Genomic DNA, 15863 nt, shown 5'->3' on the forward strand with positions numbered 1-15863 from the left:
TTCAGCCGGTCGACAGCAGGCGGCTACGATTTGGTCTTTCAAAAAGCAAATTCAGTGCGACACTGAGTTGGGCAGAGAAGTCTGCAGCTTTGTTCCAAGTCTAAGGTAATGACAGGATGAAAATGTGTGAAGATTGAGATGTAAAAGACTGCGACAGATGCAAACAGCCCGAGTAATGACTGCAGTCCTAACGGTAGTTCAACGCCTGTTCTACAGGGAGCTGCCCGCTATAACTTGAGTGCGCGCAGCAGGCAAGCTTCTAGCTCCCGCCCCCATCCCAATTCTCAGCTTTGCCTCATTGATTCATTTCAAATCCACTCCTCCAGCTAACAGCAGCTTCAAACCAATCTGGTGCTAGCATTGCGATACTAAATTAATAACTGTGGATGCTGAGTGGGCACCAGATCTACCTTGCCTAGCGCCATCTTCAAGTCTCACATCTATAAAGACAGCGCCCGCTCCCAGCTCGTTAAATCCCGATCCTTTTTGTTTCTCTTCAGGTCCAGCCAATTTGCACTCTTCCCTTTATTAATGATAATAATCCCTGCCATTGTCAATAGGTGGGACGCCAGCTGCGGGGTGGTCGAACGGTCAGGCAACAAGTCCGCTGTCGGCGTTGATGCGTTTGCCCCGAGGGGGTCTTCCGGGATGGTTAGCATTGTCGAGCGTGAGAGGTCTGGGGTTCGAACTCCCACCCCGCTTTTTTGTTCTTCTCTTTTTCTTGCACTCTTCGCTTTCTTTTTGCTTTTTTTTCCTTTCGTATATAGATAGATGGATAGCGTGCCGTGATATATTTTGTTCCAGATGGGACAATTGATGCGGGTCTGATGGCTTGGGTCTTTTGAAAAGTGGACATGGCGTGGTACTCTATTCAAGCATATGCCTCCGCACGTTACCACGACTAATGATGGAGAAACACATGTCCCTGTCCCTTTCCCTTCTATCATGAGTCCGGGCAATCTAAAATGTGCGGCAGACTTGTAAAATTCTAGATTGACACACAAGGGAATTATTTCAAGCTCATCATCAGGTGAGAAATTGCCAGAATAAAGTGAACTATTTTCACCAAATCTGCCTAAGCAAATCGCCAAAACCAGCACCTATTCACTGAATTAAATACCAAAACCGCAACGAAGCAGAGAACTCAACGACAGCAAACGCCAGAAGGCTGACCAAAAAGTTCGCCAACGTGCGTAACACCACAGTCGCCTACTTTTGCTACCGACACATGTAAAGTTGATAAGATCATGAGGTTTTGTTGCGGCTTCTATAGGGCAAAGGCGAATTCGCCGAGTTTAGACCAACCTCTCACGTACAACGTCCATGATAGCGAGTACAAAGTATCCCATCACAACAAAATGTAGACACAAAGCTAAGTATATCGCGCTCAAAGAAGATGGAAGAGAGATCTAGAACGTGATACCCATAATAATACAATCCAGGGTGTGTTCAAATCTGCGCTTGGTCAACCCAATGGTTCGTTGCGAATGGCGGCCGAAAACAGTAATGGTGAATCACAGTAAACTGTACCATAGAGATTTAGCAATAACTTACCTGACCCTTTGCTATTGTAAAGGTTTACCCATCTGAAATCAGATTTAGGAGGCGGATTGTTAGTACAGACTTCCTCATAAGCTATACGTCTATTTACCCAAGAATCTGTTTTCGGAAGTCGGACCCTTCTGAGTATTCTGTCTCCTACACTAATTTCTTGGCTGAACTACATATAACCTAATATCATGCTGTCATTTTTACATAACTTTTTAACAAGAAAAGCTAGAGTGGTGAGACTGCAATCTTCTCAGGTCTCATGATTACGTCACTGCTCTTGATGGTTATAAGAAGCAGATGAACGCCACCACGTATTTCTATGTAAACTACAACTCTTCATCTTAAGACATTGAGAGACAGATTAAATCCAGCTATTACTGTTCGTATATAACTATGGCTTGCGACTGTGGATCGACCTGCAACTGCACTGGGCCCAGCTCATGTAACTGTGGCCAGAGCTGCACATGCAAGAACTGTGGGGTAAGTTCAGTTTTATTGAGACTTCTAAAATTACAAGTCCTGACTTGATTAATTGCAGCATTAAAATACAAAATGAAGATTGGGAAATGAGTTAGGAAGACTTGAATCCGTCATTCGTTTAAGACCCGAGCCAAATATCTTGACTTCATATGCTGGCAAAGGGCGATTCATAGGGGCGGTGTGTGCGGGGAGACCTCATAATGTAATTCCTTATTCATTGGGTTCTAATATCATTGTACTCCATTAAAAGATTGTTTAAGATGCTACAAGTAGTGTTTATGCTCCAACGTTGCTATTATGAAAGATGATGTAGCTGCTAATAATCTGCTATCTCATTACAAATCCTTCTTGACATTCATTTGCTGCAACTCGCAAAACTTCACAAGGTCAGTTAGCCTGATTCTCTCGTTGGGATCGGGCTCTAGGCAGCTCATCACAATAGCTTTCCAAGCATCCGGTATATCAACCGCATCTCATTCCAACCAACAATAATACTTTTGGATTCGGGTATAGTGTCCCACACAAGAGGGCCTGGCCTTGGTCTTCCCAATGTCCCGCAACGGCAACAGCGCGCGGAGGAGGTTGAATGTTAGGATGCGGTGGCATCAAATAGACTGTCTTAATAGTGCGGTAGAAGACTTCTCGTTCATGCATGAACTGATCCTGAGATGCCAAGAATTCGCTGAAATCAAGGCCTTTCAGGACGTACAGCGGCTGGGCATGGTCCGTTGAGGTTTGGCGTACGATAGATGATGTTCCTCGTCCTGGCAGACGGTGAACAATAGTGAGATCTTTGTAATTAACAAATTGGTACCGATCTGGTGTTATTTCATCCGTGAGTACAGCGGCGGCAGGCGATAAGGACTGTAGGTAGTTCTGATAGAGGGCAGACTCATACACTATATGCCAATCGGCTTACCCCTCTTCACCGTCATAGAGATCAATAATCGCGTCTGGTGATCGTGTAGTGAGTACGCAATTTAGCCATGCCTGTCGAATCGCATCTTTGAGTGCCGTACGCGTTGCAGCGCGCTCTTCAAATGTTTCGTCAAAAGACGCAACCGGCAAGTCGTGAAAGCACGCCACGACTCGGGTCTCGCGACTTAGGGGTAGCGCATTGTTTTGAGAGATGCGGAAAGTAAGACAAGACCCTTTCTCATCGTGAACGTGAGCAAATACTTGAGTTTCTTCCTCATTGCCCCATATTTGATTAACCTGAACCTCAAGGGCTGTCATGGTGCATAGGCCTACCAAGGCGAACCCACTGTCTTTTCGCATTAGCCAAGGCCGGATCTACTGAAAAATGTGCGAGGCAATGAATAGAGTATGGCTGAGTTCTCGAATAGCTAGATTGAGCCGATGTAGGTAAGTGAATGATGTTTGCTACAGTATAGCCAGGCCCTCTACCAGAGTTGACCGCTGTTGTCAGTGCCAGAAAGCACAGGCCTCAAATCAATGATTTATTCGCCGAGAGACATTCTAATGGAGAGCCACGACCACATGCTCTTGAACATTGAATCATCAACCAGAACAGATACCTACGTTCCATGCCTCGGCTGCTATAAAGCCCATGTTTGAGCTGTTACCCACCTGTAGAACTTTAGTACCGATTGTTATTCTTTTTAATAGATGATCAAGTTAATATTGTTACCTGCTGCTGTGATACTACCCAAAGTCTAGATAATTACTTATTAAAAATATTTTACAGCTTTTGTATATACTAGCTTACGTATTATTTATTAAGCAGTAGCAGGAATTAATATGGAATTCCTGTTTGTATCTATTAGACAAGGCTACACCTGTGTTAGTTTCGGCTTACCGGTTAAAAGACTGTGTAAGGCAGTAACAGAAGCAAGTACCTGAGTCAAGTAACCTATATTAGGAATATTAAGATACTACGTTACCTCATGTACATTAGAGTAGCAATTGTAGCGCATCCTGCATTTAGAGCAGCAATAGTAGCGCATCCTGCGTTAAGAGTAGCTATAGTAGTGCATCCTGCGTTTAGAATAGCAATAGTAGCGCATCCTACGATAGTCTAGACTTGCCGACTGCCGTTAAGTAGACCAATCCCTAAAAATAGTAAATGTTGATTATACCCATAGAAAGCAATTATCTATATAAGAAGCAAGTCCTTGATTAGGGAAAGGTAACAAACCACAAGGACAAACATCCATTTACTCTAGCACTATATTACTAAATCATACTTCTCATACCTTCAACTGCGACTTCTTACCTCTTACTCCCGAAGACCATCCTTTAATAAGGTATACAAGAGAGCTCGTCTGGGGTGTATCCATATAAGGTGCAATAACTGATAATTCTCAGCTGTTCGATATTCATCTAATATCAGAACCATGTATTCCTTACATGTTCTCGCCGCTGTCTTTGGCCTCTCTGCTTCAAGCTCTGCTGCACCTCTCGTCGCTCGTCAATACCCAATTATCTGCACTACCGCCGCCGGCGAAACGTCCAATACTCAAGCTACCATTGCTATCGAAGCATTCTTCGGTACAACTTGGGGGCAAGGCCAGCAGACATTCCAGATCAATCCTTCAGGTTACCGGCTCACCGTAGAGGGCGCAACAATTGGCGTGGGCGTCACTCAGGCTGGTACCGGTGAGAGTCTGGACATTGGCGTCCCAAACTTGATCAATTACTGGAACGCTATTAATGCCCAATGCTCGGAGCAGAGTGGAGGCGACGCATCTGGCTACGTTGTCCTATCCGAGGACAGTAATTATGCCGCATATATTAACTAGATGGGGTCACTTTCCTGCCATTTTATTCGGTGACTTATTTGACCAATTCCTTTGAGCTAGTCCTTTCACGCTCCTATAGATGAATAAATCAGCTCTTCTTCACTGTGTTTATAATTTTAATGCCCGATGAGCTTGCTTGTTAAATTACATAGTTCTGCCCTTGCCACATACTGGCGTGCGGGAGGGCTTACTAAGAGTGTCGCGGGGTTAGTGAGGACCATTTACCCAACACCAGGTACATTACTAGCATTATTTTCAAATGGGCACGTCTCATTACAATGACTCTTGTTTCAGTACATATTAATTGTATCATCTTATTATTCAGGGACTCTTGGTTGTTTCTGGCCACACTTGGTCAAGTAACTTGTCATGACAATAGTCAATCCACACAACTGATTTCAACATTTGGCGGCCTTGTTTCCAATCAGAAATGGGCAGCTGTGAAACAATATCATTAACCCATAGCCTCAAGTCATTCTCGGGCGGCAATTGTGAAAATGCAGAAATCTGGACCACTAAAAGCCATAAAATCAATAGCTGAGGCAGTCGGATTTGCGATTTTCGCAAGTTTAACAGGGAGGTTTGCGAAAGATGATCGAGAAATTCCAGCCGCTGTTTGATGCCCCGCCATTGGAAAAATATACCCGATCCAAAGGCCATCATCGCGACGCGAATGGCTTCTGCAACAGGGTCATCCTCAAATTTGAGACTTAACAGTCGATAATAAATTGATATCATGATTTCGCTGAAAATGTTTGGCGAGAGCTTATGAGGTGTTTGGGATGCAAGATTGCATATCTGAGAAAACTCTTTCAAGTCATTCCAAACGTTTGTCAGCCTCTTATCAAGCGTATTGAGAACTTCTGAAAGATCTCCGTTGTCTGCTGGAGCTCCTTTGCTTTTTCTTATTAGTCCATGGCCAACGAACGAACGCCACGGTATTGCGCTATTGAAGAAAACAGGCTCGATTCCAAATCGAAGAGCCAGTACGAGATCAATGCTTCATCATGTCAGAGAATCGACTAATGGAGAGAATTGGTCAGTTGGGAATGGCACTAACCGGCAGACCTTGGCAGGTAGTCGAGAATTGTCGAATCGCAGCATTTCAAGCCCTCCTCGCAAATCCACCATTTTTCGTAGCCCTTTCATGTGCTTTTGTGCAGCCACTGAATCTCCAGTCACCTCAGCTGTCAGGCCTAAGACAGACACTACCATGATAGTAGGATCCGAAATTGAAAGCGGATCGCCGGGTGTGTCCAACCTATCTTGCAGAAGCCGGAGTGTCTTTTGGAAATAGAAGTGCGTAAGTGGGCCATGGGATTTTCTAAGGCATATTTCAAGATACGCCTCAACAGAAAAGAGTGTGCAGTGTAAGTATACTGAATCAGTAAGGAGCGCCGTGGTCCAAGAACTGGACGCAGGATCCACTTGTAGGCAAATTTCCGGAGGATATAAAGCTTCTCTCAGCGGAGATAAAGCTAGTATGGTGTGTTAATCCATGCCATCGGATAAAAGAAGAACTGACAATTACCTAATGACAGTTCGCCTTGCATATAAGGCTGGATTTCTATAGGAAAGTCGAAAAAGGAAAGATCCCAACCGACCCGCGGAGGTATTGAAGTATATTGGTCGTCCACTAATGATGGGCTGCCATCCCGTTGTAGAATCCAAGACTTGAGCTGTGGACGCTGGCGCCGTTTAGCTCTCCCTCGAGAAGCATGACTTCGGATAATCCGTTGCTCTTTTCTGCTAGGTGATGAAGCAGATGTTGCTACTACAAATTCGATAAATTGATACTAGAAGCCGGTTAGGTATGAAAATTGAACTCCGCATCCACCACAGCAGTAGTGCTTACGTTTCCTGATTGATGCTGCGCCATTATTACGAAGAATCGAATGGATAAATGTCCAGAGTCCTTTCCACGAAAGTCCAACCAGAAAAGCAAAGAATTGCCAAGATCTCAGAGATGTTGAAATTGGGAACCCCCTGTAACGAACGGTCTGACCAGCCCTCGGAATTAGCGGAGCATTAACAGCGGCATGCACATGGGCCCAGAAAAGCCGGATTCCGTAGATTCGTCACGAAGGACATGCCAAGACTTTTTGGATTACCCTTTTCGTCTTGGCCAGGAACATAGCGCCGCTGGTGGAGATCAGCTTAAGGATGGCCAAGCTTTTTCGATTTCCTAATACGGCCAGGGTTTCGTCTTTCTATTGAACGAGAGCCAATACCAGCTAAATAGGAGTTAGGGAATCCTAAATATCGTAACTGATGGCATATAAATACATGCCGTGCTGCAAGTCTAATACTTTCATCATCTCAATCATTAGCTATACGATTAAGAGCACAGCAAGTTCTGTCATACCAATATACCGATACCTCTTCACCATGGGACACAAAAAAAACGCCAGCACTGAGAATGCGGACTCTCCCGCTGTTCTCTCAAAGAACATGGACCCTTTTCCAGAGAAATTTCTTCCCATTTTTATTCAAAACCAGTTCCGGACGAAAATTGAGCTGCCGACCAAAGAACGATACCCAAACGCACAAGGCAAATGCGCAATTATCACGGGCTCAAATACTGGATTGGGGTTTGAATCAGCAAGGCAGCTCCTCGCTCTTGGTCTTCCACGTCTCATTATGGCGGTACGATCTTTAGAAAAGGGAAACGAGGCGGCTAAAGTGCTCCGTGATGCGAATCCAGCGGCGAAAATTGATGTTTGGAAGCTGGACATGGAATCATACGACTCCATACAAGCATTTGCCGACAGGTGCCAAAAAGAACTTGACCGTCTTGATATTGCCATCTTGAATGCAGGACTAAGTCCGCTGTCATTTAGCGCTTGCTCAACTGGCCATGAGAAGACTATGCAAGTCAATCACTTTGGCACAGCTTTATTAGCAGTACTCTTACTCCCTTGCCTAAAAGATAAAGCCGGAGGTACAGATTTACCCTGCCTCACAATTGTCAACTCAGTTACGGCGCACTTGTGCAAATTTCCCAACAGAAACGAGCGCCCTCTCCTGGCTTCATTTGATGATACAAAAATTACTCCCTTTGATCCACAAGAGAGGTACGGTGTGTCTAAACTGATAAATCAATTGTTCCTTGTCAAATTGGCAGATCTGGTAAACCCTGATAATGTTATCATCAATATGGTCGATCCAGGGCTTACAAAAGGCACGGGCCTTGGCAGAGATGTCAAAGGACCGCTGAGTTTCGCATTGAAGGGCTTCTTGGGCGTTGCAGGAAGACCAACCGAGAGGGGCAGCGCTACATATGTGGATGCTGTTCTGGGCCATGGAAAAGATTCCCATGGAAGTTTTCTCATGAACTGCAAGAATGCGCCGTAAGTTTTCTTCCCTGTTACCGATGGAACTTGCAGTTAGATATCTAACACTCAACTTTTAGCCTTGCCTGTTGGTTCTACACGGATGGAACTCAACTGACGGATCTGGTATGGAATGAGACTCTCCAAGAGTTCAAGTTTACCAACGTGGAAGAGATAATCAAGTCCATGCAATGAATCTTGATACTTTAATTGCCTTGGGTATTACAATTTGAGAGACGAAGGCTGAAGATTCCGTCCGGGGTTGGTTGAATGGATCAGCTGCATACGGCACCATTCTGGGACATGGAGTATTTCTATTATTATTTTCAATTAACACCTATAATCTCGAAATTATTCCCCACGTACCATCTAGTGAATGTAAGTATCTATTAGAACCAGATTGAATTACCAGTTATCAACCCTCTGCTAGCAAGATCGCCCCTCCGTTCGCAGGAACACTAGCCCCATTCATCCAACGAGCTTCATCACTAGCTACAAAAGCAACGATTGCCGCAATCTCTTCTGGCTCTGCCAATCGTTTCTCAGCAGTGGCATAGTTTTTCAACCCTTCCATATACTCCTTTGGCAGATTAGCCAAAGCGTCCTCCATGGCGGGAGTCTTAGTAGGTCCGACGCTTATCGAATTAATCGTGAGGCTCTTCTCTGCAGCTAGAGCGCTAGCCATGGATCGAGTGATGCTGTTCAATGCCGCCTTACTAGAACCGTAAAGTATCCCTGGCTCATCAGCAGCCTGCTTAGCTGTGACGGAGCTCACATTGATAATTCGGCCACCCTTTGCGGGCATGTAAGGAAGCACGGCGCGTGTTGTGAAAAGTGGCGCCCGTACATTTGCGTGGAAGAGGTTATCGAAGTTCTCGATGTTGGTATCAAGAATGGGGAGTAGATGCTCTGAAGTGGCACTAGGCCATCGTTAATGTTATGTACAGACTCTCCTGCAATTATTCCAACTTACAGAGCAGCATTATTGACCAGAACGTGTATAGTGTTGGTTTTCAATCCTGCGAGAGCCTCATTCACTATTGTCTCTCCAACGTCGGCGTCCAAAATGTTTGCACGAATTGCAACCGCGTCTGCCCCATGGACTTTGATCTTGGCGACAGCATCCTTAGCTGCTGCTTCATTGCCGGAATAAGTAATAGCTATCTAGAAAGAGTTAATTGAGCCTTCATACTTCTGTATACAGTCATATTTGACGTAGTAAACTCACTCCTTTGGCGCCTCTTTCCGCTAGTAACAGCGCGATGGAAGCTCCGATGCCCCTGGAACCTCCAGTAACAATCGCGTATTTGTTTTCGAAACCAGTTGACATTTTGCCGTTGTTTGGACTGTTAAGCTTCAGTGTTTGTATGCTGGCAACGATATACCTTCATATAGAAAACATACATGTCAGACTGGTTTATATGCCACAATATATAATGGCTTGAAGTTACTGAGTTCTCTGTTTGGGTGTGACAAATACAAGCTGGAGATAACTTTCTCTCATAATAGCTACCCATATCATTTATTAACTCCGAGGATTAAAACCGCTACCTTTGCCTACCATACTACACGGTTGTGTTTCATCAAAGTGAATAGAGGCGGCAAAGAAACTCCAACCTCTAGGTGCTACTGGCTTGTTGTAACGCTCATAGCGGACTTGAACTACTAAACTGTCCACAGCGGACTTTGACGGTTACGCTGTTTACAGCGGAGTTTGATGGCCAAGCGTTTTAGAAAAGCCGTAATCGAGTTCTGCCTGCCGGCGAAACGCATATTTCCCGCTATATAGCGGACGGAATAGGTTATTCTTATATAACCTTGTTGCCAAACATTCGTTACACCTGAGTCGGATATTTCCGATTAGGTGAATCCCGCAGAATGTTGATTATAGTAATTCTGAAGAGAGGACTATTATATCGCTTTATGATTATGGACGTTGTGTCGTGCCGACCCTGCGCCCCGGTGTGCCGGCCTTACAAGCCTGCACATTATCCGCGTCAATTAGGACGGCGAATTTGCCTACCGTAATGACGATCCTAGAGGGTGTAAGACTAGAAAAAAGCAAGTTAGAAGTGAATTTCGACTATAAAAAGGAGTTTCTGCGTGAGTATGAATCGACGACTCATGTACCAACGTGAGCTTCTACGCTTCTACAACGGCCATTCAATGTTGGTCTCATGGCCAGGACAAGTTAATATACAGAAGACAGAGGCCAAGCGTCATTGGCTGACATTTCGAGACTTGAGCCTCATAACGGGAGCCACGGCAGCGCATTCTCTCATCAAACCGTTGACTAGAGTAAAAGAACTCTTTGCGACTCCCCGCATTAAAGATAGTTAAAGCGGGATAAGATCATATTTGGGATGCTGAATTTGACGGAAACTACCTCTATGGTACAGAAGATGTCCATGGGGACGAAGAGGTTTGGCTAAGCACAGGCAGATGGAACAAAGAAGGGTCTGGCTCATCCCTTGGGAGGTCCAAGTATGGACAGTCTTTTGGATCTTGGTAGAATGTTCCTCCAAATTCTTCAATCATCTCACATTGTTCTTCCATAGTGAGTGAGTTGTAGATGACGCCGTAACCTTCCTTCGCCGCATCCCTGACATCCATAGAGAGCGCCCAGACACCGCCTGAGGTTGGCCAGCCGATATATAGCACCGGTTTATCTGGGGCAGGTCGCCCAGTTTGAAAGTCAATCAGCTCATCGCTGTACTTGGACTCGCTCTCCCACCATTGAGCACCTAGTTTCCGAACTAAGAAGGCTATTAGCAATACAATCCATTAACTCATCGCGGTACATTGCTTACGCTGGTCGCAAAAGGCGTCTTCCACATCTGCCGAAACTTCAGGCCGCAAGACCTTAGCAACACGGCGGTTAAGACCAAGGAATTGACGCTGCACAATGTGAACATCACCAAGCCTGTATACACCGCCTGTCGAGGGCCAGCCCATTACGATGGCGCCAGGATTTGAGCCTGTCGACAACCGATATTGTGGCGGGGGCTCCTGGTCGGGGTAGCCACATATATCCTCATAATCATTATCGTCGCTCGGATGCATCTGGTAACACTGATAGTAACAGACAGACAGACGATTCATAAAGCCAAGATGGCCTAGTTCGTTATTGGTCATACAATCCCAGTAGCCAATCATGCAGGAAGCCAATGCGAAGGGGAGAAGGAGAAGGCCGGTGGGAACAATCATTACGTTGGTGGCACGCGGCGTAACGCCAGCAGACATGAAGCAGTAAGCACCTGTTCCCAGGAGGCGCGTTTATTTATATATTCCCAGTCCCGCATTGTCTGAGCAGGGTGAGGCTGGTATTGGCGCTCTTTATTTCGCTGCCTGTGGCCATGATCCCACAAACCAGAAACGCCAGCTGTATATTACTATAAGTTGTGCCGGGCACGCTCGAAGAAGTTATGTATTGTCTGCCAGTTCTGCCTAAGTCGAGCACTATTAGGCACCAGCCATGTCACAGTTTGCAGCAACGTCCTGCGTCTTAAGCCACCTCACATAAAGATTCATGTACGTTGATCTGCGTGTGAATCATCCCAAGCCGTTGTCCGAAAAAGGCAGTCTCCGGCATCTAAGCAAATGGTAGCTAACCTTTAAAAAGCATTAACGCCATGTCCCAATCCTACAAGTGTATCCTATTGGGGATTATGGCACGGCAGACTGACCACTGCAGAAGAAGGGCCCCGCTCTTCTAAACAAGCTGTAAGCGCCTAGGGAGCGGCCTATAGTTCGGCGTTGTTGGTTGTGCTGCCGTAGAAGCAAAAATATCCGATCTCCGGAAATTGCGATTTATAGCTATAATTGTAACTTGACTAATAGTAATATCTCCAATGAAATACATAAGCCTTATTTGACCAGGGGTCCTTCGATACTTCATGCTTAAACTAAAGCTGTGATGCAACCCTGACGGCTGTGTTGAAATAGCACTTATGAGGGGCATAGATCTCTGCGTGCATCTCATCACAGGTAGAGTTATAATTAGCCAGGAGTTCCAATTTCCGGGAACAAAGCCTTTTAATTATGATTATAGCACATCCAACAACACCGAATTATAGGCCAATCTAAAAGCACTTACAAGGATACCAAAAGAAGGCGGCCTTTTCTGATAAGTTCATCGCGCGAGCTATATATCTGAAGTCGGACTCAGTTACGACAATAATCTGTGCTCGTAATGTACGTGAGAGAAACTTTACCAAAACAGCCTCATGATGCCCTCCGTGTTTGTTATGGCTGAACTTCTTCTGTTCAGAGAAGCTGCAGAAGCTGGAAAATAGCAACAACAGCTCCGCCGTATAAGCTCCAACCCTCTGCCTGTCCGCTCCTATATCCTCTGGTCGACGATGCCTGAGAAAGCTAGTGTCTACAATAGCGAGCCACGACATGAATAATGCAATCAAAGCATTTTATTGAACGTTGCCATCTGGAATAAAAACTCACGGAGCACGGTGTGAGCCTGTACCCAGTACAACATTGTCTGACTTGGACTTTTTGACAACCGGCAACACTTCTTCTTCTGCTGGCAGCCCCGTGTCCGGCACCACGGGCAGGACCGGCTTTGAGATTGTTTCTCAAGTCTTCGCAACGTCACCGCCGCAAGCTACCTTGAATTGGCTTCTGAAGCACTGTATCATCAGGTCAGTCGTGTCAGCGACTCTCACACGCCAGCATTCACGTCTGCCCGCTACCGTAATGTGCTCCTGGGCACTTCAGAGCACCAAGCGATTGAATAAATATGCGCTATGCAGTACTCGAGATCACTGCTGATTCAAGGTCAGCATCTCGCAGTCTAAGGATTAGTTCAGGATGTTTGCCGTGTCGAAGATGCAGAAGCGGATCTGTCGTGGTGGTCGTTCTCATGGAGTCAGGGTTTGTTGTTTCCCTCTTCACATCCCTTCGCACTTCATGGAATTATCGGGTACGGTCCTTTCTGTCGCTCTGTAAGTATTGATACACTTATACCAGCTGTCTCACTCTTCTTTTTCCCTGTGGTTTTGTTAAGCTATCACTGTTTCCTCATCCCTGGTGCTATCCGTCTAAGTGCTTACCAAACCTTGAATAGTCATTTTACCAACTAACAGGTCGCGACATGTTGATCCTCATACCACTCGAAACAAACACTCTCATCGAGTTTATGCATGTCATAAATGCAGGTACGTCAAAGCGGCATATCTGCGTCCAATGATGACAGGCACATGCGCACCTATAAACCTAACCTTAAGCTAAAATAGATGGGCTGTGTTTTTCACAAGAAATTGACAACTAACGACTTCCAACCTATCTGCGTTATAAATTAACAGCGTTAAGCTAGTAACAGCGCCCATCTCCGAGATTCAAGGCCGAAAACCCGCGACATAGCCCGGCAGGTCGCCACTATAGTTATCTGAAACTTCCATATCAGGAAACTGATCCATCCCAGTCCTCAAAGCAGGCCAATCACAACCCACCATTTCTTATCACCCATCGAGTAATGAACGGAAAAGACGGCATCGTGGTTTTTACATCTAGAGATTGACAGTTGATAAGGAGATTTTAAAGAGATAAGAAGAAAAATAGAATGGGCCATAAAGACATGTCGGGTGCGGTGTTTAATGTTTTTTCCTCTTGGTTTACACGTCGGCTCTGCTGTCGTGTGATGTGAGGCTCTTTCTGAGTTGACTGGTTTCTTTTCTGTAATTCCCACAGGCCGCCAATTCAGCAATCATGTCCATAGAGAAGCGCGATCTCGAATCGGGGTCTCCGACCCCCGAAAACACCACTCAATCCGACATCGAAGCGGGCCGAACCATTCTTCTCAAGGCAGATCGCGTGCATGAACTACAAGCACGTGTCGCAGTCTTGAGATATCTCAACGGCTTCGAATCATGGCTCGATCGTAGGCTGGGTGTTGAGACGCAGGGTGTGGATCGCATTCCAGAGGAGGAGAAGCAACCGCCGTCAGTGTGGAATATTTTTCTCATGTGGTGGTCGCTCAACATTCACGTTGGCGTTTTGCCCTTGGGGTTGCTGGGACCGGAATTTGGTCTTTCGCTGAAACAGTCGATTGCGGCTTCAATCATCGGCATCATACTGGGTGCGCTGATGACTTCAACTACGGGAACATTGGGACCAAAGGTAAGATGATTTCAGCGTGGTAAATAAACTCCAAACATTTATCCTAATAAAGGCAGCTCGGCATGAGACAAATCGCGACATCTCGATACTCTTTCGGCTTCTGGGGCGCCAAACTATGTAGCGTCCTCAACATAGTCGTGGGTGGTGGCTTTGCAGTTGTCAACTATGTCGTCGTTGGCCAGATTCTCAGCGCCGTGTCTGGCTACACCATGAGTATCACTGTCGGCATCGTCATTATAGCCGTCATATCTTATGTAGTATCCATCTTTGGCTTCCGGCTGATTCATACTTTCGAGAAATACTCATGGATCTATACGTTTATCCTCCTCTGCGTACTCATTGGACAGGCGGCGCCTCATGTACAAACCAGTCTGCCGGGCGAGGATGGCAGCTCAGGATTGGTATTTTCAGGAACCTTTCTCACCATCGTTGCAATCAATTTTTGTAAGTCTTTGGAAACTCGCCCCCTTATTTAATCTGTCCTGACTCATCACTGCCAGCCAACGCGTCGGGATGGTGTTCTATCGCTGCAGACTACTACTGCAACTTTCCCGCCAGCACTCCTGCTTGGAAGACCTTCTTCCTCACTTTCTGGGGCATCGTGATTCCGACCACCTTTTCCGTCACTATCGGTTGCTGCCTCGGAAACGCTGCCACTACGGCTGCTTATCCCCCCTACGCCGATGCATACACTAACCATGGCCTGGGTGGCCTTATTGGCGAGATCTACCACCCAGATGCTTGGTCCAAGTTTTGCCTCGTGCTGCTCACCTTTTCTGTGCTTGGTAACAATATTGCCATCAATTATTCATCCGGCCTAAGCATGCAGCTGATGGGCCATTACTTTCACGCCGTGCCTCGCTTCATCTGGTCCATGGCTTTTGCAGTTGTAGTTGCGGTGCTAGCCATCGCAGGACAGCAGAATCTATCCAATGTGGTGAACAATTTTGTGTCGCTACTAGGCTATTGGACTGTGAGCTTCACCATGGTGCTGATGCTTGAAGATCGCATCTTTCGCCGCAAAGATGGCTACAATCTCGAGGCCTGGGATCAACCGCACTTGCTCCCTTCGGGAGTTGCGGCTGTAACAGCCTTACTGGCAGGATATCTCGCTGGAGGTGTACCGGGCATGAGCCAGACGTGGTATGTGGGACCCATTGCGGCCAAGTTTGGTGGTGATGGGGGCGATGTGGGTATATATATGAGCGCAGCTATTACAGTTGTTGTGTATATTGTGGGTAGATATATCGAAAAACGGTATACTGGCCGATAATTATGCTCAGGGTAAAGTATATATGTATCTATATTGTTCTATTTCTCAAAATACCTGATTCTCTGTTATAGAGTTTATGAAGCAGCGATAGATCTTATACTCCAATTCTCAGGTAGGACATATGTAATAATAGTAAGCCAAAAGAAGCCATGCCATTCGTTTCAAAATGTGGCAGCAGATATGCTTTATGTAAGTACTAGGTATGACTTTCTTTTATGGGGGGCGAGTCCTCTTTAACTCCAGTGTCGTATTAGCCAGCGATTACGGCTGTGGAGAACTGCTAGGTGTATGAGAACGCGTTTGAAGTTAGAGTAAAGAGTAAAGAACTGATTT

The 15863-nt window shown here is 45.8% G+C and overlaps 7 protein-coding genes across 7 annotated transcripts; 3 read left to right on the forward strand and 4 right to left on the reverse strand.

Annotated features, from left to right (window-relative positions):
* Positions 1 to 2366: 2366 nt before the first annotated feature.
* Positions 2367 to 3267, reverse strand: TGAM01_v204273 (hypothetical protein; the record flags this gene model as incomplete). Its single annotated transcript, XM_018808566.1, has 5 exons — positions 2367 to 2408; positions 2527 to 2694; positions 2741 to 2795; positions 2951 to 2984; positions 3051 to 3267. The coding sequence occupies 5 exons, from the start codon at positions 3265 to 3267 to the stop codon at positions 2367 to 2369; spliced, it is 516 nt and encodes a 171-aa protein (XP_018658222.1).
* A 1121-nt stretch (positions 3268 to 4388) lies between these two features.
* TGAM01_v204274 (hypothetical protein) lies at positions 4389 to 4793 on the forward strand (the record flags this gene model as incomplete). The annotated part of the gene is made up of 1 exon (XM_018808567.1): positions 4389 to 4793. One exon carries the CDS (start codon positions 4389 to 4391, stop codon positions 4791 to 4793), a length of 405 nt encoding a protein of 134 aa, XP_018658223.1.
* A 321-nt stretch (positions 4794 to 5114) lies between these two features.
* On the reverse strand, positions 5115 to 6544 carry TGAM01_v204275 (hypothetical protein; the record flags this gene model as incomplete). The annotated part of the gene is made up of 3 exons (XM_024549385.1): positions 5115 to 5793; positions 5854 to 6271; positions 6325 to 6544. Coding segments are annotated over 3 exons (1317 nt in total), but the record flags the coding sequence as incomplete, so codon positions are not given.
* A 637-nt stretch (positions 6545 to 7181) lies between these two features.
* On the forward strand, positions 7182 to 8320 carry TGAM01_v204276 (hypothetical protein; the record flags this gene model as incomplete). The annotated part of the gene is made up of 2 exons (XM_018808568.1): positions 7182 to 8143; positions 8206 to 8320. 2 exons carry the CDS (start codon positions 7182 to 7184, stop codon positions 8318 to 8320), a joined length of 1077 nt encoding a protein of 358 aa, XP_018658224.1.
* A 220-nt stretch (positions 8321 to 8540) lies between these two features.
* On the reverse strand, positions 8541 to 9455 carry TGAM01_v204277 (hypothetical protein; the record flags this gene model as incomplete). The annotated part of the gene is made up of 3 exons (XM_018808569.1): positions 8541 to 9045; positions 9099 to 9289; positions 9354 to 9455. The coding sequence occupies 3 exons, from the start codon at positions 9453 to 9455 to the stop codon at positions 8541 to 8543; spliced, it is 798 nt and encodes a 265-aa protein (XP_018658225.1).
* Positions 9456 to 10513: 1058 nt separating this feature from the next.
* On the reverse strand, positions 10514 to 11332 carry TGAM01_v204278 (hypothetical protein; the record flags this gene model as incomplete). Its single annotated transcript, XM_018808570.2, has 2 exons — positions 10514 to 10881; positions 10936 to 11332. The coding sequence occupies 2 exons, from the start codon at positions 11330 to 11332 to the stop codon at positions 10514 to 10516; spliced, it is 765 nt and encodes a 254-aa protein (XP_018658226.1).
* Positions 11333 to 13846: 2514 nt separating this feature from the next.
* Positions 13847 to 15530, forward strand: TGAM01_v204279 (hypothetical protein; the record flags this gene model as incomplete). The annotated part of the gene is made up of 3 exons (XM_024549386.1): positions 13847 to 14257; positions 14314 to 14701; positions 14758 to 15530. The coding sequence occupies 3 exons, from the start codon at positions 13847 to 13849 to the stop codon at positions 15528 to 15530; spliced, it is 1572 nt and encodes a 523-aa protein (XP_024405850.1).
* Between the last annotated feature and the right edge of the window lie 333 nt (positions 15531 to 15863).

Source organism: Trichoderma gamsii (assembly GCF_001481775.2).
Source record: "Trichoderma gamsii strain T6085 chromosome Unknown Scaffold_12.2, whole genome shotgun sequence".
NCBI lineage: Eukaryota > Fungi > Ascomycota > Sordariomycetes > Hypocreales > Hypocreaceae > Trichoderma > Trichoderma gamsii.